General features: G+C 38.2%; 1 protein-coding gene across 1 annotated transcript; it reads left to right on the top strand.

Moving 5' to 3' along the window:
* The first annotated feature begins 457 nt into the window (after nt 1-457).
* Nucleotides 458-22,127, top strand: LOC111017174 (uncharacterized). Its single transcript, XM_022292852.2, has 15 exons — nt 458-1,082; nt 1,607-6,578; nt 6,678-6,866; nt 7,886-8,000; nt 8,395-9,448; nt 13,734-14,181; nt 14,619-14,672; nt 14,769-17,613; nt 17,756-17,869; nt 18,044-18,174; nt 18,763-18,855; nt 19,038-19,307; nt 19,400-20,045; nt 21,005-21,080; nt 21,159-22,127. The coding sequence occupies exons 1-15, from the start codon at nt 832-834 to the stop codon at nt 21,256-21,258; spliced, it is 11,358 nt and encodes a 3,785-aa protein (XP_022148544.1). The 5' UTR covers nt 458-831; the 3' UTR covers nt 21,259-22,127.

Raw genomic sequence — 22,127 nt, 5'->3', positions numbered from 1 at the left:
GACCAGTCAAACGGCTAGGTTGGTCGGCCTCAGCCTAGTACCGAGCTGACTAGCACCAAGCTAGTTGGCCTCCATACTTAGTCGAGCCAAGCTGACCAACATCAAGTTAGTTGTTCTTGGCTGACTGAGCCGACCAAGGTGGTGTGGGCCTTGGTCCTCAATTCTTGAGTCGAGTCCGCTTCCTAGGTCACGACCGCTAAGTTCTTTGACGACTACTTGATATCTAGGCTCAATTTAGGGGAGTTTGATCATTTTAGTCATGCTTACTTCATGGATAGCGATTGTTATTTATTATTTATTATTACTGATTTCAACATAACGGGGAACACGTATCAAATGTTCAGGTTAAAAACGGTAAAAAATGTTTTTTTTTCCGAAAATTTGAGAAATCTTCATTTGAAGTTTGATGATATTAATTATTCGATATAGGCAAAGGCATATGATATGGAAAAAATAGAATGCAAGTTTGACTGCCATTAGAGTTTCCTTCAAATCCCAATACAGTTTGAGAATTTGGACCGCCTACGACAATTGTTCGTTTTGTTTTTCACAAGTTTCGCCATTTTGTTTCTGAAAATGCTTCAACTTTTCACTGTAACTGGGAAACTATAGCCGTAGGCGGAAATTTCTCACTGGGAATTTGATTTCCAGGAAACCCACTTGCTGGATGAGTATTTTCCACACAGTTCCTGTTTACAGAACCTCAGGAACGCGAAAGAATTGCAATGATTTTTCGTAGCAGAAAGAAAGTGAATGATTCTGAATCATTCGGAATCTGGTGGTTTTGAAGAGATTTGAAATGAATTCTTTCAGGGAAATACCCGGAGAAGGATGATGCAGGGGCTTCACCACCAGCAGCAGCAATTGGCGGCACTTCTCAACGTAGCCCTACCTAAGGATGATCCTAATGCCACTGCCTCCACTTCCATTTCCACCACTGCTTCCTCCGATGATGACGACTCTGCTCGAATTGCAGCTATCAATTCAATCCATCGCGCCATTGTTTATCCACCCAATTCTCTTCTTGTTACTCACTCCGCCACTTTCCTCTCCCAGGGCTTCTCTCAGCTTCTATCTGACAAGTGAGTCGTCCTCTTCCAGTTATGTGTTATTTCCCCTTTTCACTTTGTGGATGAGCTTTGAAGTACAGTAACTTTGTGGTATGCCGATAGATTGATTATAAATTGTATTTGGCTTCGAGCTGAGAGTCCATGTACATGGTTTAATTGTTGCCCTTTCTCTCTCTCTCTCTTTCCTCCATCTGTGTGCATTGCTCAATGCTCTAGGAACTTGCTTAAGCAACAAATTGGAGTTTTGAGGAGGTTGAGGAAATGATCCTTCCTGTGGAACTGAATCGAAGTTTTTGGGTTGTCTTAGAATAAGTATTCACGTTCACGATGAGAGCAAATAAACTTTTCATGATAATTTTGTAACAATTTCCCAAGATTTTTATTAGTCTTTCTTAGTAGTAAAACGGGCCAAGTAGGTTATTGTTTATTATAATTTATTCAAATTCTTCTTGTTTTATATTCTTAAAACCTTGGTCCATCATGTTTTACACTGAATGTTATTATTGATGCCACTATTACTTGATACCATATTTTAGGTCGCACCCGGTGAGACAGGCAGCAGCCGTTGCATATGGTGCTCTTTGTGCCGTCTCATGTTCAATCGCTTTGTCACCAAATGGGAGACAGAATAGTGTACTACTTGGGACTTTGGTTGATCGATTCATTGGCTGGGCATTGCCATTGCTAAGCAATGTCACTGCAGGTGATGCAACCACCAAGTTGGCATTGGAAGGACTGCAAGAGTTCATTAATATTGGAGAAGCTGGTGCTGTCGAGAGATATGCTTTGCCAATCCTCAAAGCATGCCAAGTACTTCTTGAGGATGAGAGAACCCCTTTGTCTTTGTTACATGGGCTCTTAGGAGTTTTAACCTTGATTTCTTTGAAGTTTTCTAGATGCTTCCAGCCTCATTTCCTTGATATTGTTGATCTGCTTCTAGGTTGGGCATTGGTTCCAGATCTAACTGAATCAGATAGGCACATCATTATGGATAGTTTCTTGCAGTTTCAGAAGCACTGGGTGGGTAATTTGCAGTTTTCTCTGGGATTACTGTCAAAGTTTTTGGGTGACATGGATGTATTACTTCAAGATGGGAGCCCCGGGACACCACAACAATTCCGTAGGCTACTTGCGTTGCTTTCTTGCTTTTCAACAATTCTTCGTTCTACTGCTTCTGGATTGTTGGAAATGAATCTTCTTGAGCAAATAAGTGAACCTCTTTCAAGAATGCTTCCCCAGTTGTTGGGATGTTTATCTATGGTTGGACATAAGTTCGGATGGTTAGAGTGGATTGAGAATTTGTGGAAGTGCTTGACTCTTTTGGCGGAAATATTACGTGAACGTTTTTCCACCTTTTATCCACTTGCAATTGATATCCTATCCCAAAGTTTGGAAATGACCAGGGCTAACCATGTAATGAGAGGTCAGAAGATTACATTTCTTCAAGTTCATGGTGTTTTAAAAACTAACCTTCAGTTATTGTCCCTTCAAAAACTTGGACTGCTGTCATCATCTGTGCACAGAATATTGCAATTTGATGCACCAATATCTCAGCTACGACTGCATCCAAATCACTTGGTAACAGGAAGCGCTGCCGCCACTTATATATTCTTGCTTCAGCACAGGAATAATGAAGTTGTTGAAAAAACAGCGACTTTATTAATGGAAGAGTTAGAAATGTTCAAGGGCTTGTTAGAAAAGGGTTTAGATCAAGGAGATGTCAATGTTATTATTGATTCTCAAATCTATTCGAATATTGATTTGTTTGCCCTCGTTAAATTTGATTTGAAAGTCTTATTGACCTGTACCATCTCTAGTGGAACTATTGGTTTGATAGGCCAAGAAAACGTTGCTTTCTCATGTCTAACAAGGTCAGAAAGATTGATTTCCTTCATAATGAATAAACTGAATCCTTTTGACTTTCCAATTCAGGCGTATGTGGAACTGCAAGTTGGTATCCTTGATACATTGGACAGGTTGACTACAACTGAATTATTTAGCAAATGGTCTTTGAAGAAACTGAGTAGCGAGAATCATTTTGTAGATATAGGCAAAAAGGTAGATGAAGACTTTCTGAAGAAGGACCATTCAGCTATTATTATTGAGCAACTAACGAAATACAATACGCTCTTCTCCAAAGCCCTTCATAAATCTTCTCCACTAACAGTTAAAATAACAACCCTGGCATGGATTCAAAGATTCTGTGAGAATGTCATTATTATTTTTAATAATGACAAAACATATGCTAATTTTTATGAAGCATTTGGATATGTTGGTGTTGTAGGAAACTTGATATTCATGGTAATTGATGCTGCATCTGACAGGGAGCCTAAGGTGAGATCTAATGCAGCTTCGGTATTGGAGCTGCTCATGCTAGCAAAAATTGTGCATCCCATACACTTCTATCCCGTTGCTGACATTGTCTTAGAGAAGCTTGGTGATCCAGATAATGATATAAAGAACTCATTCGTGAGATTGGTTTCTCATGTCTTGCCCACGGCACTTTATGCTTGTGGTCTTTATAATGTTGGAGCCTATCCTACTTCTAGGCCCCTTTTGATGTCTGATCACAGGTCTAGCCTGCATTGGAAACAAGTATTTGCCTTGAAGCAGCTTCCTCAGCAAATTTATTTTCAACAACTTATTTCCATTTTGAGCTACATATCACAAAGATGGAAAGTTCCTGTTGCGTCATGGACACAGCGGCTCATCCATAGATGTGGGAGATGGAAGGACATTGATTTGAGTCAGAGTGAGGAAACAGGAAACCTAGGTGCAAATGGTTTATGGTTGGACTTCAAGGTGGATGATGAGTTTCTTTATGGTAATTGCTCAGTTAATTGTGTAGCTGGAATCTGGTGGGCCATTCATGAAGCAGCTAGATATTGTATTGCTCTGCGTCTACGAACAAACCTTGGTGGGCCTACACAGACTTTTGCAGCACTAGAGCGAATGCTTTTGGATATTGCACATTTGCTACAGCTTGATAATGAACATAATGATGGGAACTTGACGATGGTTGGGGCTTCTGGAGCACGTTTATTACCGATGAGGTTATTATTGGATTTCGTTGAAGCCTTAAAGAAAAATGTTTATAATGCATATGAGGGGTCTGCTGTCTTATCATCTGCTACTCGCCAAAGTTCCTTGTTTTTTCGAGCGAACAAGAAAGTTTGTGAGGAGTGGTTTTCACGTATGTGTGAGCCAATGATGAATGCTGGATTGGCTCTTCAAAGTCAATATGGTGCAATTCAATATTGTACTCTGCGTTTGCAGGAGTTCAAGAATCTTGCTATGTCACATATGAAGGAAAAGTCTAATTTACAGGTAGGTGAGAACATCCACAATAGCAAGAGTAAATTTACCAGAGATATCTTAAGAGTTTTGAGGCACATGACTCTGGCTCTTTGTAAAAGTCATGAAGCAGAAGCTTTGGTTGGTCTTCAAAAATGGGTTGGAATGACATTCTCTTCCTTGTTTCTAGAAGAAAATCAGAGTCTTGATAACTTCGGTATGCTAAGACCCTTTTCATGGATTACAGGGCTAGTTTATCAGGCAAGAGGTCAATATGAAAAGGCAACTGCTCACTTTATTCACTTGTTGCAGACTGAAGAATCACTAGCTTCAATGGGTTCTGATGGTGTACAGTTCACCATTGCCCGTATTATTGAGGGGTATACTGCTATGGCAGATTGGAAATCTTTGGAATCATGGTTATTGGAGTTGCAATCTCTTCGTTCTAAACATGCAGGGAAGAGCTACTCTGGTGCTCTAACTACAGCAGGCAATGAAATAAATGCAATCCATGCGTTTGCACACTTTGATGAAGGGGATTACCAGGCATCATGGGCATGTCTTGGTTTGACGCCTAAGAGTAGCAATGAGCTAACTCTAGATCCCAAGCTGGCTTTGCAGAGGAGTGAGCAGATGCTTTTACAGGCACTACTTTTCCATAATGAGGGAAAGATGGAAAAGGTGTCCCAAGAAATCCAGAAGGCAAGGGCAATGCTGGAGGAAACAGTGTCAGTTTTGCCTCTGGATGGGTTGGAAGAGGCAGCTGCATTTGCTACACAATTACATAGCATTTCTGCATTAGAAGAAGGTTGCAAGCTTACAGGCAGTACAGACACATATGAACAGTTAAATTCAATATTAAGTGTTTATGTCCAGTCGGTGCAATCTTCTTTCTGTAGAGTCAATCAAGATTGCAACCCATGGTTAAAAGTTCTACGGGTTTATCGAGTTATCTCGCCAACTTCTCCAGTCACACTGAAACTTTGTATTAATTTGTTGAGTTTGGCCCGTAAACAGAAAAACCTAATGTTGGCAAATAATTTAAACAATTATCTTCATGATCATATATCAAATTGTTCTGATGAAAGGCATTGCCAATTTCTTCTCTCAAGCTTGCAGTATGAAAGAATCTTGCTAATGCAAGCCGACAACAAGTTTGAAGATGCTTTCACAAATATTTGGTCATTTGTGCATCCTTACGTCATTTCTTTCAATTCAATTGAGTCGAACATTGATGATGGTATTCTGAAAGCAAAAGGATGCTTAAAACTTTCTCGTTGGTTAAGACAGGATTTTGAAGCTTTGAACTTGGATATTATTATACCTAAGATGATTGCTGATTTTAATGTCACTGGTAAGTCTCCTGGCAGAGGTGAGGTCTCAATTTGTAATGAGGACTTACACTCTGGGCCAAGTGTAGGTCTTATCATTGAGGAAATTGTGGGTACAATGGCTAAATTGTCCACTCGCCTTTGTCCCACATTTGGTAAGTCGTGGATTTCTTATGCATCGTGGTGCTTTAGTCAAGCTGAAAGTGCTCTCCGTGCTCCACATGGAACTGCTCTTGGCGCATGCTTGTTTTCTTCTATACTAGATCCTGAAGTTCTTTCTAACAAATACAAATTAACTGAAGACGAAATCATGAGAGTGGAACGCTCGATTTATCTTCTTTTCCAGAAAGGTTATGACGCAAAAATTCTTGATGATGAGCAAGTTGAGTGGAACTCTGAGACCAGCTCTGCAGGGGATATGAAATTTGATGGCATCGTCAAGGCCTATTTGCAGCAAGTAATAAATATCATCGAGACTGCAGCTGGGTTGTCAAACACTGAAAACCCTGGGAATGAATGCCTTACTGCTGTATTTACTTCCCAGTTAAAGTTATTCTTCCAGCGTGCCACTGTTGACCTAGATGACAGTAGCACTGTACCCATAATTCAGGATTTGGTAGATGTTTGGAGGTCTTTGAGGTCTAGAAGAGTGTCTCTCTTTGGTCATGCTGCTCATGGATTTATACAATATCTTTTGTATTCATCTATAAAAGCTTGTGATGGTCAGCTGGCGGGCTATGATTGTCAGTCAATTAAACAGAAATCTGGAAAGTACACACTTAGGGCCACATTATATGTCCTACATATTCTTCTCAATTATGGAGCTGAGTTAAAAGATTCTCTTGAACCTGCTCTATCAACAGTCCCACTCTTTCCATGGCAGGTCTGATTTCTGTTTCTGTTTTAAATTGTTTCTTTTCCTTTATGAAACTAATTTGATGCTATTATAGTTTTTAACTTGTGTTATTTTTTTACGTTATAGGAAGTGACACCACAGTTATTTGCTCGCCTGAGTTCTCATCCTGAGAAAATCGTGAGGAAGCAGTTGGAGGCATTAGTGATGATGCTGGCTAAGCAGTCTCCCTGGTCTGTAGTATACCCAACACTCGTTGATGTGAATTCTTATGAAGAGAAGCCTTCGGAGGAGCTTCAGCATATACTTGGTTGTCTGGTAACATGCTTTCTTCTATTAATTTCACCATTTTACCGTCATATTTAGCATATTTTATTTTGAGGATGAGTTTTTCCCCTTTTTGAATGGGCTTGAAACTGCTCCTGGTCTTAAATGGTCTTGAACTTATTCCGTATATTATCAGTTTAGCTCTTGAGTTATTTAATCTTTGTGTTAGATATCCAATATATGAATTAAATTTACTCAACTCATCCGCTTAACCTTTTGGGTCGAGTGGTGGTTTATTCATCCTTAACATGGTATTAGAGTGGGTGAGAGGTAATGTACTCGAACCCCTGCATTGTTGTTTCCTACCCATTTATAATGATTTCCACTTGTTGGGCCTTGTGCAATTATCCACGCCCACAAGTGAGGGGGTGTTAGATGTCCAATATATGAATTAAATTTACCAAATCCACTAGCATAAGCTTTTGGGTTGAGTGACGGTTTTTTCATCCTTTAATACTTTGAAACTGACTATTGAGTTCTAGGGTTCTTTAGTCTTAAATCTCTGACCCTCTTTAGCTCTAGGGCTCAGTTATTCGGTTTACAGGTTTCTTGAAAGATCATATCACAATTAGTTTTATATTTGTACGTGACTTCTTCATGCAGTCTACTCACTAACTTGGGTTTGTCTTTCTTTTTATCCTTACTCAACATACAGTATATTTGGGTAAGAGTTGGATTCTAGTTGTGGTGTTTACTGTTAGTTTTATACTTAAGGCAGGAGTTATTTTTGTACTTCTACGCTGTTATATTCATGAATGCTAGTAACTAGTAAGCTTCTTATTTGAAAAAAAAAATCTTTGATTGCTTTAAGTTTGGTGCATCGAGAAGAAAAATACCTCTTAATATTTTGTCAATGCTGCTTAGCAAAATGCAAATGCTGGTGCTCTTTTTCATTTAAATTTGAGAAGATGTCTAACTGCATGGGCTTGATTGCTGGAAATGTTTTTAGTTTGAATCAATACATACAGTTGAAAAACAAGATTGTTGAAACATGCTTATGATACCGGCAGAAAGAGCATTATCCAAGATTGATCGAAGATGTTCAGTTGATGATAAAAGAGCTGGAAAATGTGACTGTACTTTGGGAAGAGCTATGGCTCAGTACACTTCAAGATCTTCAGACAGGTGAGAAACATGATTTTCAATGCCCATAATGCCACTTTTACCAAACAAACCATTCTATAATATAAAAATTGGTTAGTGGTTGGAAAATTTCCATATTTGTAACTTCAAATTTGACCATGATTGTCCTTTCACGTGAAATATAAGTGCCAAGTTTGACCCGTAGGTGCTAAAACTGAGGGATATCAAACCTGCTCTATGATTTAGCATAAGTATCTTTTATAAACAAATTTTGTGAGCCAAGTAGTTGCTGCTACATATTTAAACGAGCTCTTTGGCATGTAGTAACACTAACAGCTTTCAAGAGCTATACCTATTTGTAGATTCGTGAAGATTTTTTTTAAAATTTGTTTTCTATACAAAATACAACATTGAGAAGTCTGGTCTGATTTCTCAGATGTGATGAGACGCATAAATGTGCTCAAGGAAGAAGCTGCTCGAATTGCTGCAAATGTCACTCTCAGCCAGAGTGAGAAAAACAAGATTAATGCTGCTAAGTACTCAGCCATGATGGCCCCCATTGTAGTGGCTTTGGAGCGTCGTTTGGCTTCAACATCTCGAAAACCTGAAACGCCCCATGAAACCTGGTTTCATGTAGAGTATAAAGAACAGCTGAAATCAGCTATTTTTACCTTCAAGAATCCTCCAGCCTCTGCTACAGCGCTTGTTGATGTATGGCGGCCATTTGATGATATTGCAACATCTTTGGCATCTTATCAGAGAAAGTCATCAATTTCTTTAACAGAAGTCGCACCTAAGTTAACTTTGTTATCATCATCTGATGTTCCAATGCCTGGTTTTGAGAAGCATGTAATATATTCAGAAGCTGACAGAAGCATTGGCTCTAATCTTTCAGGAATTGTTACAATTGGTTCTTTTTCAGAACAAGTCACTATATTGTCCACCAAGACAAAACCTAAAAAGCTTGTAATACTGGGTTCTGATGGACAGACCTACACGTATCTCTTAAAAGGTAGAGAAGATCTGCGTCTTGATGCTAGAATCATGCAAATGCTGCAAGCTATCAATAGTTTTCTGTATTCATCTCATTCAACTTACAGTCAATCTCTCTCTATTCGCTATTATTCTGTAACTCCAATTAGTGGTAGAGCTGGTCTTATCCAGTGGGTGAACAATGTGATGAGTGTATATACTGTATTCAAGTCATGGCAACACCGGGTTCAGGTGTCACAACTCTCAGCTGCCGGTAGCAATTTAAACGGCTCTGTTCCTCCACAGCTTCCTCGACCGAGTGATATGTTTTATGGTAAAATCATACCGGCACTTAAAGAGAAAGGCATAAGGAGAGTAATTTCACGTAGAGATTGGCCCCATGAAGTCAAACGTAAAGTTCTTTTGGATCTAATGAAGGAGGTTCCTAGACAACTTCTTTATCAAGAACTGTGGTGTGCTAGTGAAGGCTTCAAAGCTTTCAGTACGAAATTAAAAAGGTATGATTATTTTGCTCCAAGTTTTTGTTCAATTGATTATTCACTTTTTGTCACACGTAAACAAGGACTTAATTTGTAAAAAGTAGTGTTGCTTGCATATAGAATTTTTTAGATTATCAAATGTAAAATTTGTTTTTTCTTGCTTTCTTTCTTCTCGTTTCTTCTATTTTCTTTTCAAAGGGTCATTGTCTATTTTCTTATATACTTTTCTTTTGGAAGAAATATTTTCCTATATGTTACTGTTTATATTTTTGGCATGATTTTGTATCAAGTTCTAGTGTAAAAGATATATTATTTATTTCTTTTTTTTAAATGTTTTTCTTCACTTTTATTTGCTTTCTGGGAAGGGTAAGCAACCAGTAGAATTCTTGTTAATGAATGATCAGCCTCTAATGAGTACGAAAGGCTCCCATTTATAGGAAGCAAGGTACGGGTTTGGCTTGCTAAATGCCAAAACTAGCCATAGCCAACTAAACTAGCCGTAGGTAAGTTTTACAGCAGTAAATACATGATGGTAAATAAATGACTAGCTAAAACATTTATCTAACTAACTTAAACATAGTTAGTCACATCAAAAGTAAAGTTTCAATTATGATTTTCGTATGAAGAAGTAAAATTTAAGGGCATGGCAATGAGGTTTGATAATAGAGAACAATAAAGTTTGCTATAAAAGGGCTGATTGATGTTTTCGTGAATGAAACTTATGTTTGCCCAATCCAAAAAAATGAGAATTCAAATAAGGCTAAAACCCTAGCTGATAGCTTAGAAAGGTCCTTCCTAACACTATCTCTGAGACTCAAGGAGCCTTTAATGTAGGGAAACAAATCTTGGATTAGGTGCTTATTACTATTTACTAATGAGTCAATTGAAGATTACATGAAGAGGAATCAGGAAGGTGTTATTTTCAAGATTGATTTTGAGAAAGCTTATGACCATGTTGACTAGGATTTCTTGGACAAGGTTATGTGGAAGAGAGACTTTGATTTCCAATGTAGAGCTTGAATTTGCAGTTGTGTCAAAAATGTTAATTTCTCTATCCTTGTCCACGGCAGACCAAGGAGTAAGATTTTGGCTTCTAAGGATTTGAGACAAGGCGATCCTCTCTACCTTTTCTTTTCATCCTGGATATTCTTAGCAAGTTGGTCTCAACTAAAGTGGTTAAAAGAGTTATTGAGGGCTTCTCAATGGCAGAGAGAGGTCATGTCTTTCTCATCTTCAATTTATGACACTCTCTTCTTTTGCTTTGGGAAGGTAGTTCCTTTATTAATTTGAACTGTTTGCTTTCGTTCTTTGAGTCCATTTTAGGTCTTAAGATTAATAGAGGTAAAAGTTCGATTTTGGGGATTAATTGTGTCTTCCAAGCTTCTCTCTCAGGCCTCCTTGGTATGGTGTGAAGTTCTTGACTTTTTGTCTTTCTGTCTAGGGCTTCCTTTAGGTCATAATTTTAAGAGTGTGACCTTTAGGGTGTCAGTGCTAGAAAAGATTCAAAAGCACATTTCTTTGTGGAAAAGATTGTTTTTCTCTAAAGGAGGAAGACTTACTCTTATTTAAGCTATTTCAAGGGGTATTCCAACTTCTTGTCTCTTCTTAAATCTTGGTGTCTGTGAGCAAGATTTAGGAAAAAAATATGAGGAATTTCCTTTGGGAGGGGGTGATGAGGGGGGAGGATTTCACTTAGTCAATTGGAAAACCATCTCAAGGCATTTGGAGGTGGGGAGTCTAGGAATTGGGAACTTGAGACTTGGGAATGAAACTTTGTTGGCCAAATGGTTGAGGCGGTTCTTTCAGGAACCTAATGCCTATAGCGAAGGATTAACGTGAGCAAGGATAGGCTACATTGTTTTGACTGGGTCTCAGCTAGTGGGCTTAAAGATTTCTGTAAGAAAATCCTTGGAAGGATATTTCTTCTATACTCTCCTTCTTTTCCCAGTTCTTGAGATGTTTTGTTGGGATGGCTTTGATACTAATTTATGGGAGGACCACTGGGTGGGAGTCTAGGAGATAAACCCCCCTTCCTTTTATTCCCTTGTTTGTACCACCCTTTTGATATGAGGTTTTATTTGGCAGCCTCTATTTTGACGTTGAAGGGCATTGGTCTTCTTTTTCTTTGCCTTGACAGATAGGAAGACTTTGGAGTTTTTTGCCATGATTCTTTTGCTTAGGGATGCCCCTCTTTGTCCCCTTGCTCGTCCAGGGGGTTTTCCTCTAGATTTTTCTTTTCACTTGTTGAGCATTCCCTCTCTCCCTCCTAATGCCCTGTTGCTTCTCTCGATTTGGAAGGTTAAAATTTCGATTATATATATTTATATATATATTTTTTTTTGCATGGCAAGTCTTACATGAAAAGGTCAACACCTTGGATTGTATTCAAAAGTGCTCTTCCTTCTTTTTTGGGTTGCAAAGGTGTGTGCTTTACAAAAGTGCCTCAGAGGATTTTACCCCACTCTATGGAGATGCCAGTTTGCCCAGTATATTTGGGTCATTTATTTAAGTTATTTGGGGTGTCTTGGACTTGTAGTATGGATTTATTCAAGTCATTTGGGGTGTCTTGGGCTTGTAATAGGGATTGTCAGGTGCTGATGGAAGACGTTTTCTTGTTACCTCCCTCTCAAGATAAAGGAAGGTTTTTGTGGCAGACTTAATTTTTTTTTTACTATTTTGTAGGGGATTTGGCACCAAAGAAAAAATGTAATATTTAGAGGTTGAGAGACCCAGGTAGAATATTTGAGAGCTTGGATTTAATATCCTGGGGGTCTGTTCCGTTTCTTAGAATTTTCGTAATTATCAATTAGGTGTTATTCTATTGCATTTGGAGCCCTAGGTGTCTCCTTTTGTTGGACTAGTTTTTTTTGTATGCCCTTGTTGATTCTTTCATTTCTCTCAATAAAATATTGGTTTCTCATTAAGAAAGAAAAAAAAGAAAAATTATTTTGTTGTTTGATAGAATAATTTTTAAAAACAATTTTCAGAATAAAAGTCTGCAAATATTGTATTTTGTTGTTAACCAATTTTGTTGTTAACCATCCTTGGTGGCTCATTGGTCCAAAGGATCTAGGGTTAATTAAGAGGGAATGAGTTCAAATTCTATGATGGCTGCTTACCTTAGGAATTAGTAATTCCTGTGTTTATCGGAACCAAATATTGTAAGGTCAGGCGGTTGCCCCATGCGATTAGTCGAGGTGCACGTAAGTTGGCCCGGATACTAACGAATATTAAAAAAAAAAATTGTATTTTGTTGTTTTTATTGATGTTCTCTCGATTAGTTATTTATTTATAAGTAGTAATTATTTTTTAAAGTATAACTTAATTCTAATTCTTGTATTTTAAAATTAATATATAATAGAAATAAATGAAAATATAATGAAAAAAACGTTATTAAAAACAATCTTTAACAAATACACCCAAAGATCCCCTAACTTCTCTTTCGAACTTTCTTAACAGTTGAACAAGAGAGTCATAAAGTACGGGGAATAGATCTTGGACTAAATACAAAGTATAGAGTAGAGAAAAAGGCCGATGAAAGAGAATAATAACTAAGTTAAGAAGATTCTATTTTGAGATAAAAAGGTAAACAATGAAGTATGTTTTGGATGAATGAGATCTTATTCGTGGATAGAAAAATGACATTCGTAACTTGTAAATTTGAAATTGGAATTTGTTCATGCTGGGTTTAAATTTCGTTGCCAGACAGATTTTACGATTGCTGCTAAACTACAATGAATTCCAACTACTTTAAGTATCAAATAACGATCAAAATGTTTCTCTGCAACTGAATAAGGAATGACATGGTCATTTAGATTTTCTAAAACCCCTTTTCCCATATAATCTTGGATTTTTCATCAACTAACTAAGCTTATCATGTGGATGGACTACTAATTTTGATGGTGAAAGATCAGAGATTTGAACTTACTTCCTCTAATTACTACTCTAGCAACTGGAAAGAGTAAATTTAAGGGAGTAATGGATGGGATGGGATGGGTTAATTGAAGGGCAGATTTCTTTCTCAGTTAGATCTGGTTTATGGTTTGCATACTATTTCTGTGTACCAGCTACGTTCTTTTTTCCATAGTCAGCCGTGGATAAGCATACTGGCTTAAGAGAATTACTGGTACAGAATAATATGCTTGCTGTAAAGAGATGTAGCACTTTCAAGTATTATCTCTTTCTTGTACACTAAATTGATGTTCGTATGACCTTGGAGCCATTTTGCAACAGTTTGTTTAAGTAACAACTCTAGAATTAGTTTGCATGTCATACAAGATTCTAAAGTAAGTTCTCTTCTCAGGTATGCTGGAAGTGTTGCAGCAATGAGTATGGTGGGACACATTCTGGGCTTAGGTGATAGACATCTGGATAATATCCTTATGGATTTCTCTACTGGAGATGTTGTACATATTGACTATAATGTCTGTTTTGATAAAGGGCAGAAACTGAAAGTTCCAGAGATTGTTCCTTTTCGTCTCACCCAAACTATGGAAGCAGCTTTAGGACTGACAGGAATAGAAGGCACCTTCAGAGCAAACTGTGAGGCAGTGATAGATGTTCTGAGAAAGAACAAAGACATACTCCTAATGCTGCTAGAAGTTTTTGTGTGGGATCCCCTTGTGGAATGGACACGTGGTGATTTGCATGATGATGCAACTATAGGTGGTGAAGAAAGAAAAGGCATGGAGTTGGCTGTTAGCTTGAGTTTATTTGCATCTCGTGTGCAAGAAATTCGTGTCCCGTTGCAGGTTCTGATGATTTGCATTAAATGCTAATAATCTTATTTTTCTTTTTTGTGTGTGTGTGTGGGGGGGGGTATATTATGTGGAGTGTGTTTTGTGTGTTACCATTGTGCATTGTGTCGGCTAGTCATCTCTGATTCATTTATGCTTATAAGCCACCAGTTGAGTTCACCTATAAAAGGTGTGGGAAGAAGGTTGGAAGTTCTTTAACTATGCGGATAATTTTGATTCCATGTTGGTATAATGCTCGAGTCACTCACCAGTGATTACACAGCAAAAGATTTGGGTTCATTACTTTAAATAGATGAGTTGTTGTGCAGTCTAATATTTTGTACATATGTTGGGTGCAGTATCATCTCTAACTTTAAGAAAATTGATATGTTACGAGTTTTAGTAGGTACTGCATGTGTGAACTCATCATAACTTCGTTTAACATTTTTCAGGAGCATCATGATCTTTTATTGGCTACCCTACCAGCTGCTGAGTCTGCTCTTGAGGTACAACTTGCTATGTATCCCGACTATAACTTCCTGAACTTTTTGTTTCCTTTTTGCTCCTTTGAACTTCTCTCTTAACCAAATAATCTATACCAGGGTTTTTCAAATGTCCTAAATCACTATGAGCTTGCCTCGACGCTCTTTTATCAAGCTGAACAAGAAAGATCAAACATACTTTTGAGTGAAACATCAGCTAAGTCAGTTGTTGCTGATGCAACATCTAATGCAGAGAAAGTTCGAACATTATTTGAAATGCAGGCTCGAGAGCTTGCTCAAGCAAAAGCTATCGTTTCTGAAAAAGCTCAAGAGGCATCAACCTGGATTGAGCAACATGGAAGAGTCCTTGATAATTTAAGGAGCAATATGATTCCAGAAGTAGATACTTGTTTTAATATGAGAACAGTTGGAGAAGCTTTGTCACTTATATCTGCAGTTACGGTGGCTGGAGTTCCAGTAACAGTTGTTCCTGAGCCCACACAAGTGCAATGCCATGATATAGACAGGGAAATTTCTCAGCTTATAGTTGCACTGAGCGATGGACTTTCTTCTGCTATATCTGCAATTCAAGTTTATTCTGTTTCTTTGCAGAGATTTTTACCTCTAAACTATGTAACAACTAGTGTAGTTCATGGATGGGCTCAGGCTTTACAATTATCTAAGAATGCCCTCTCCTCCGATGTTATCTCTCTTGCTAGAAGACAAGCTACTGAACTTATTATAAAAGCAAACGATAATAATAATGATTCTATACCCGTCGGTCATGATAATATGTGTGCTCAAGTGGAGAACTACGCTAAGGAAATTGCAAAAATAGAAGAAGAGTATTACGAGCTCCGGACCTCTATTGGAACTGAAACTGAATTGAAAGCTAAAGATCGCCTTCTATCAACTTTTATGAAGTACATGCTTGCTGCTGGCCTTGTAAGGAGAGAAGAAGCTGTTACATTTCTTCAGTTGGGGCGGCTTACACGTGATGGGAGAAAGGACTCCAATATGCAGGTGGAGCTGGTGGAGGGAAAGGAGAAAAAGGAAAAGCTACTAACTAATATTAATGTTGCTCTGGATGTTCTATATGGCGAGGTTAGGGGAAGATTACTGGGCATTTTCAATGATATGAATGATGGGAGACAAGTGAATAAAACTTCAACTCATGATTTTGATGTTGTTTTCTCCAATCTAGAAGAGCAAGTCGAGAAATGTGTGCTTTTGTCAGAGTCTCATACTGAATTACAGGACTTGATCAATGATAATGTAATGAGCATGGAAAACACAAATAAAGATCGGCCTGGGAATCGTTCTCATAGAAACTGGACTTCCACTTTTAATGTCATGTTGTGTTCTTTCAAAGATCTGATAGGAAAAATGACTGAGGCTGTTCTACCTGATATAATTAGATCTGCTATTTCAGTGAATTCAGAAGTTATGGATGCACTTGGATTGGTCTCACAAATTCGAGGATCTATTGATACAGCACTAGAACAGTTTCTGGAGGTTCAAATAGAGAAGGCATCTTTAGTTGAATTGGAAAGGAATTATTTTGTTAACGTTGGCCTCATTACAGAAAAACAGTTGGCTCTTGAGGAAGCTGCTGTTAAGGGCAGGGATCATCTCTCTTGGGAAGAGGCCGAGGAGCTTGCTTCAGAAGAGGAAGCTTGCAGGGCACAACTGAATCAACTCCATCAAACATGGAACCAGAGAGATGTACGCAGCTCATCTCTTGCAAAGAGGGAAACTAATTTAGTAAATGCATTAGCTTCTTCAGAATGCCAATTTCAATCTATAATTGGTGCAGCACTGGACAAGGAGGTTTTTACGAAAGGCAACACTCTGTTGGCCAATTTAGTCAAACCATTCTCTGAATTGGAATCTATTGATGAAGTCTGGTCTTCCTCTGGAATTTCTTTCGCATCTCACTCAAACGGGGTTCCTAAATTGTCAGATGTGTTGAGTTCTGGGTACCCAGTATCTGAATTTGTTTGGAGGTTTGGTGACTTGTTGAGCAGTCATTCTTTCTTTATTTGGAAAATCTGTGTTGTTGATTCTTTTCTTGACTCATGCATACATGAAATAGCTTCAGCCGTGGATCAAAATTTTGGATTTGACCAGCTCTTTAATGTTATGAAGAAAAAGCTTCAGCTTCAGCTTCAAGAATATATATATAGGTACCTTAAAGAACGGGCTGTTCCTACATTGTTGGCTTGGTTAGATAAAGAAAAGGAAAATTTAAAGCAGCATGATCAACAAACGGAAGATTTTGAATCCATTGAGAGGATCCGATGCATGCTTCAGGAACATTGCAATGTGCATGAAACTGCTAGAGCGGCGAGGTCTGCAGCTTCACTTATGAGAAGACAGATGAATGAGCTCAAAGAGGCTCTTCAAAAGACTAGTCTGGAAATTATTCAAATGGAGTGGATACATGACACAGCTTTGACTCCTTCACAATTAAATAGGGCCACCTTGCAGAAATTTCTCTCTGTCGAGGATAGTCTATACCCTATTATTCTAAACCTTAGCAGATCTGAATTGTTGGGAAGTTTACGATCTGCTGCTTCAAAGATAGCCAAGTCAATTGAAGGCTTAGAAGCTTGTGATCGAGGTTCTCTTACAGCTGAAGCTCAACTCGAGAGAGCAATGGGGTGGGCCTGTGGTGGCCCAAATACTGGTCCCGTGATAAATACTTCTGCTAAAGCTTCAGGAATTCCTCCTCAATTCCATGATCATATCTTGAGGCGGAGGCAGTTGCTATGGGATACTAGAGAAAAGGGATCAGATATTATTAAGATTTGCTTGTCAATATTGGAATTTGAAGCATCAAGAGATGGTATCCTTCAATTTCCAGGAGATCATGCTTATAGTACAGACAGTGATAGCAGGGCATGGCAGCAAGCTTACTTGAACGCTATAACACTGTTGGATGTTTCTTATCACTCCTTTGCCCGTGAGCAAGCCTTACACTCATATGTTGATGTTGTCTCATTTCACTATTTGGTTCTAGAGCAAATTTATGTAAATTTTTGAAATAAAGCTGGTCTGTACGATTTGTCTCTCAGGTATTATTTACTTTTTGTGCCCTGTACTAGGTACTGAACAAGAATGGAAGCTTGCAGAACGAAGCATGGAGGCTGCTTCAAATGAATTATATTCTGCAACCAACAATCTTCGCATTGCCTCTCTTAAAGTGAAGTCAGCTTCAGGTGGTGCATCTTTTTATTATTTAAGCTAAGCAAGCATATCCATTACATGCATTACATGTGTTACTCATTTGACATTCATATGCTTTTATCTTATATGGTTACGTACTAAAAATATCCTTATATGATATTTCCAATACCTTTTACTAGATGAACATATTGGTTCTGTCTTTGCAGGTGATTTACAAAGCACTCTTCTCAGTATGCGAGATTGTGCCTATGAAGCAAGTGTTTCACTCTCAGCATTTGGTAGCGTCTCAAGGAACCACACTGCTTTGACCTCTGAGTGCGGTTCCATGCTGGAAGAGGTAACTCAATATTTTTACAAAGCTTTGGGTTTGATGAGATTGTGAAGCATAATGTTTAGATTTGTTGTAAACGGGATGTTCATTAAAAAAAGAATCAGCAGTCCTAAAACACCGACCTAGATAATGCCTACAACATAATAATCGACCTTGTGAAAAAAAAAGGAACATTACTGAATATCAAAAGAATGACAGCTACTCTAAAGATAATTAACGAATACTTTGTCAAACACAGACATATTCTCAGCTTTATGTTTATCTTTGAAAACTCTGTTATTTCTATCTTTCCAATTGCACCAAATGATATATCATGAAAATACACTGGAAGGTGTTTCGTTTTCTCTTTTTCCAAGTTAGTAAAACCTGAATAGTCTTTTTGTTTTTTAAGATATGTTGTATGTAACTTGGCAAAACAATATCAAAAGATCATCATCCTCTCCTTTGCACCCACATGAACAATAAAGCTTAGGAGATAAGCAGAAGACAGAGAAATCTCTTTTTCAATATATCATTGGTCGTAATCTTCCTTTGGGGCTCGCTCCAATAAAGAATTGAAGCTTTTTGCAGCTAATATTTCTATATTTCTTGTAGGTACTGGCAATAACTGAAGATCTGCATGATGTTCATAATTTGGGAAAGGAGGCTGCTGTAATTCACTGTCGTCTTATTGAAGACGTTTCAAAGGTATTTTGATCTTTCATTCACACCACACCACTGAATCCCAGTCTATTTATTTAGGTGATTATGATGTAAGAGTGTTATAGAGTGACCTCTCCCAATCTAGCCACCTGATTGCATTGCTCATGTGATTTAAGGTATTTTGCAAATCACAGCTTTGTATACTTATTGTCTCAATCCTTAAGCAGGCAAATTCTGTCCTCCTCCCCCTTGAGGCAATGTTGTCGAAGGATGTTGCTGCCATAATTGATGCTATGGCAAGAGAAAGAGAGATCAAGATGGAAATATCACCGATACATGGACAAGCTATATATCAGTCCTATTGTTTGAGAATTAGGGAGGCCTGTCAGATGTTTAAGCCCTTGGTTCCTCCTCTTACGTTATCTGTGAAGGGGCTGTATTCCATTTTTACCAGGCTTGCACGAACTGCAAGTCTCCATGCTGGCAATCTTCATAAAGTATGAATGGAGTTTATGTTTCAGCTTGTTGATTTCATGAATCATCTAACAATACTTCTAACAATGGTGGGGATGTGAACTCTCTTTTTCAGGCTCTTGAAGGACTTGGAGAAAGCCAGGAAATAAAGTCGGAGGGAATTGGCGTGAGTAGGTCTGAGTTCAATAGTGATGGGGATGCAGCTGACTTTGAAAAGGAGACAGAAAGCTTCTCCTTGTCTGTTAGTGGGAGCAGCGAAGGTATCCCTGATGTTACTGGACTTTCTTTGCAAGATAAAGGATGGATATCCCCACCTGATAGTTTCTGCAGTAGTAGCTCTGGATCTGGCATTACCTCTGGTAGCTTTCCAGACAGCTCCAATGACCTAACAGAAGAGATGGAACAGCATTGGAATGGTGCTAGTAACAGAGAAGACAAGACTTATCCGAAGATTGCCTCATTTTCTCAAACTGACAATGGAAAAATCTCACGTTTAGAAGAGTCCGAATCAAAATATACGGATGGCGATGAAACCTGTTTTAGGAAGTCATCAACCAATGAGTTGAATGGAGGTGTAAAAATTGTTGCCTCATCATCTGATGAATCTACTGTAGTTCCTGCTATCACATCATATCCATTGACTGAGACTGGTGAAAAGCTGGGGGAGGAAAGTGGTATATCCTCATTAGATAAGAGGTTGGATGATGAAAACCACAAGGTACCTCCTGCTCAGAAGGCTGCTTGGAGTCGTGCAAACAGAGGTAAGTAATGTATTGTTGAGTTATTGTTGAACCCAAAAGCTTAAACTATTTTAACACTCACCCTGGACCTGAAAATTTTTCCGCCTAAAAAGAGATTATCAATATTAATTGGAGAAGAAATGACACTGTAGGAGTTCGAACACAAGATCTAATATCATGAACCCAAATTTAAGGTTATGGAAAATTTATTTGTTATCATTATATTAACATGTACATCCACTCAAGTCACATTTCTTAATCCTGTTTCACCTGTTTTAGTTTTCACTGCTGCATTAAATGATATTTATGTTACAGGTGCTTTCAGGATGTTGATTGAAGTTATTCTTCAATCATCTATAACATAAAGAATTATTTATCAGTCAGTCTGAAAAATAAGGGAACCCTCAGAAGTCTTGAAAGGCTTCATAGTTGAATTTCCTGACAGTAAACCCCTAATTCAAGAAGCAAGAGTATTCTCACCAAGCTGTGTCAGTTTCCTGAACAAATTACAAAAACTAAATTATGCTTAAACTCCCCTGAAATGAAAAATAGATGTCAAAATAAGTAATCATTGTAGCTGCGATAAGTAGTAACTATCAAGAACCCCCAGGAAACAAAAACTATTTAATTGAATGAATGAAATTACAAAGAAGAGATAGAAGAATACACACTTCAAAAACCTTAAGCCAATGGATTACGAAAACAATTCTACTTGGCCACTGTTTAAGAAAATAGTGACCACTACAAGAAATGCACAAATAAATTTAATGGAAAAAATGGTCGGAACCATCAAGAACTTATCTCCTCGAGTACTTGCTCTCGGGAGGTAGTTGATGTTTTGAGCTTGGTATCATCATAATAGGATGCTAGGCTATTAGCGAGGCCTGTAAACTCTCCTATACCGAATTTGCATCTTCCTGTTTGATGAAGCATTACATATTTCATTTCAAAAGTTGAAGCCTTGTGTTTGGTTTTCTCAGGTAGAAATGCATATGCAATATCCGTTTTACGGCGTGTTGAGATGAAACTCAATGGTCTAGACAGTGCTGATAACAGGTACCTGCCCTTTACTTCAAGCAATATTGACAGGCTTTATGCTGGGTTTCTGACATGAATATCCCTTTTAACTGACAGAGAACTTAGCATTGCCGAGCAAGTGGATTATCTACTTAAACAAGCAACTAGTGTAGACAATCTCTGCAACATGTATGAAGGTTGGACTCCATGGATTTGAAATTTGACCCAGAGAACCTTGGATACCTGTACTGATGGATAAGTGATGTTCTTCAAGATTCAGATCGGCACCAAGTTCATTAATCCATAAGGTTGAAGGACATGCTGGGGTATGGGGCAAGTTACACCCATTCCGGACGCGACAGTTGCTGCATCAGTAATGCCCCACAGACAATTTTTCATTTAATCACATGGGCTTCTTGGTCTTACATGGGCAAGAAATTGACCGCTAATTGCTCGACAAGCTGGTTTAAGATCCTTATTTCTATCTTTGAGTTGTGCTCCTGAACTATTGAGGTTGCCTGAAGTGTGTTCAACATTCCGCACACTCCAACATGCCACCCCCGCCTTAGCCCGAGGTAGGCAATATTGGAAAATTATGCGAATTCCCCAAAGTCAGCATACTTCTCAGGCTGTGGAGTTCCTTAAAAATGGGACCAACCTTTACACCATCTGGCATCTGAGACTTTATACAGAATGGCAATACTGCAACGTTGATGCGTTGAGGAATTCTCTGTTATTCGTAGGATATCTTGGACGTTGATGCTTTGAGGGGTATTGGTCCTTGGAAACATGCCATTACATGAGGTTTTTATTACAATGTTTCTGGAAACTGTATCAGCAATGAATTCCTTAGGTAGGAAATTGAATAATGTAATTAACTATTGTGTCAGGTAGGCAAATATCTCTTCTCCCATTCAAACAGATTATAATTTATCATTCCATGTGAAAATTGGAATGTAAATGTAAACCATACTGTAAATCGTCAAAGTCTTTTATGCTTCACATGAAGTCATACCATTCGACGATGTTCCAAAGATTAGTTGAGATGATGGGCGATTTGTGATGTTAGCAAATCATTTCAATCAA

This window comes from Momordica charantia (genome assembly GCF_013281855.1).
Source record: "Momordica charantia cultivar OHB3-1 chromosome 2 unlocalized genomic scaffold, Mcharantia_2.0 BLBB01000002.1, whole genome shotgun sequence".
Taxonomy (NCBI): domain Eukaryota; kingdom Viridiplantae; phylum Streptophyta; class Magnoliopsida; order Cucurbitales; family Cucurbitaceae; genus Momordica; species Momordica charantia.
The sequence above is the reverse complement of the archived record's forward strand: the minus strand, read 5'-3'. Positions and strand labels throughout refer to the sequence as shown.

What these genes read in the sequence shown, in the direction of transcription:
- LOC111017174 (XM_022292852.2), top strand. Translation starts at nt 832, where the DNA reads ATGATGCAGGGGCTTCACCACCAGCAGCAGCAATTGGCGGCACTTCTC. An exon ending in ACTTCAAGATCTTCAGACAG is followed by an intron (nt 8,001 to 8,394) that starts GTGAGAAACATG and finishes CTGATTTCTCAG; the next exon opens with ATGTGATGAGACGCATAAAT. An exon ending in ATGCTGGCAATCTTCATAAA is followed by an intron (nt 19,308 to 19,399) that starts GTATGAATGGAG and finishes TCTCTTTTTCAG; the next exon opens with GCTCTTGAAGGACTTGGAGA.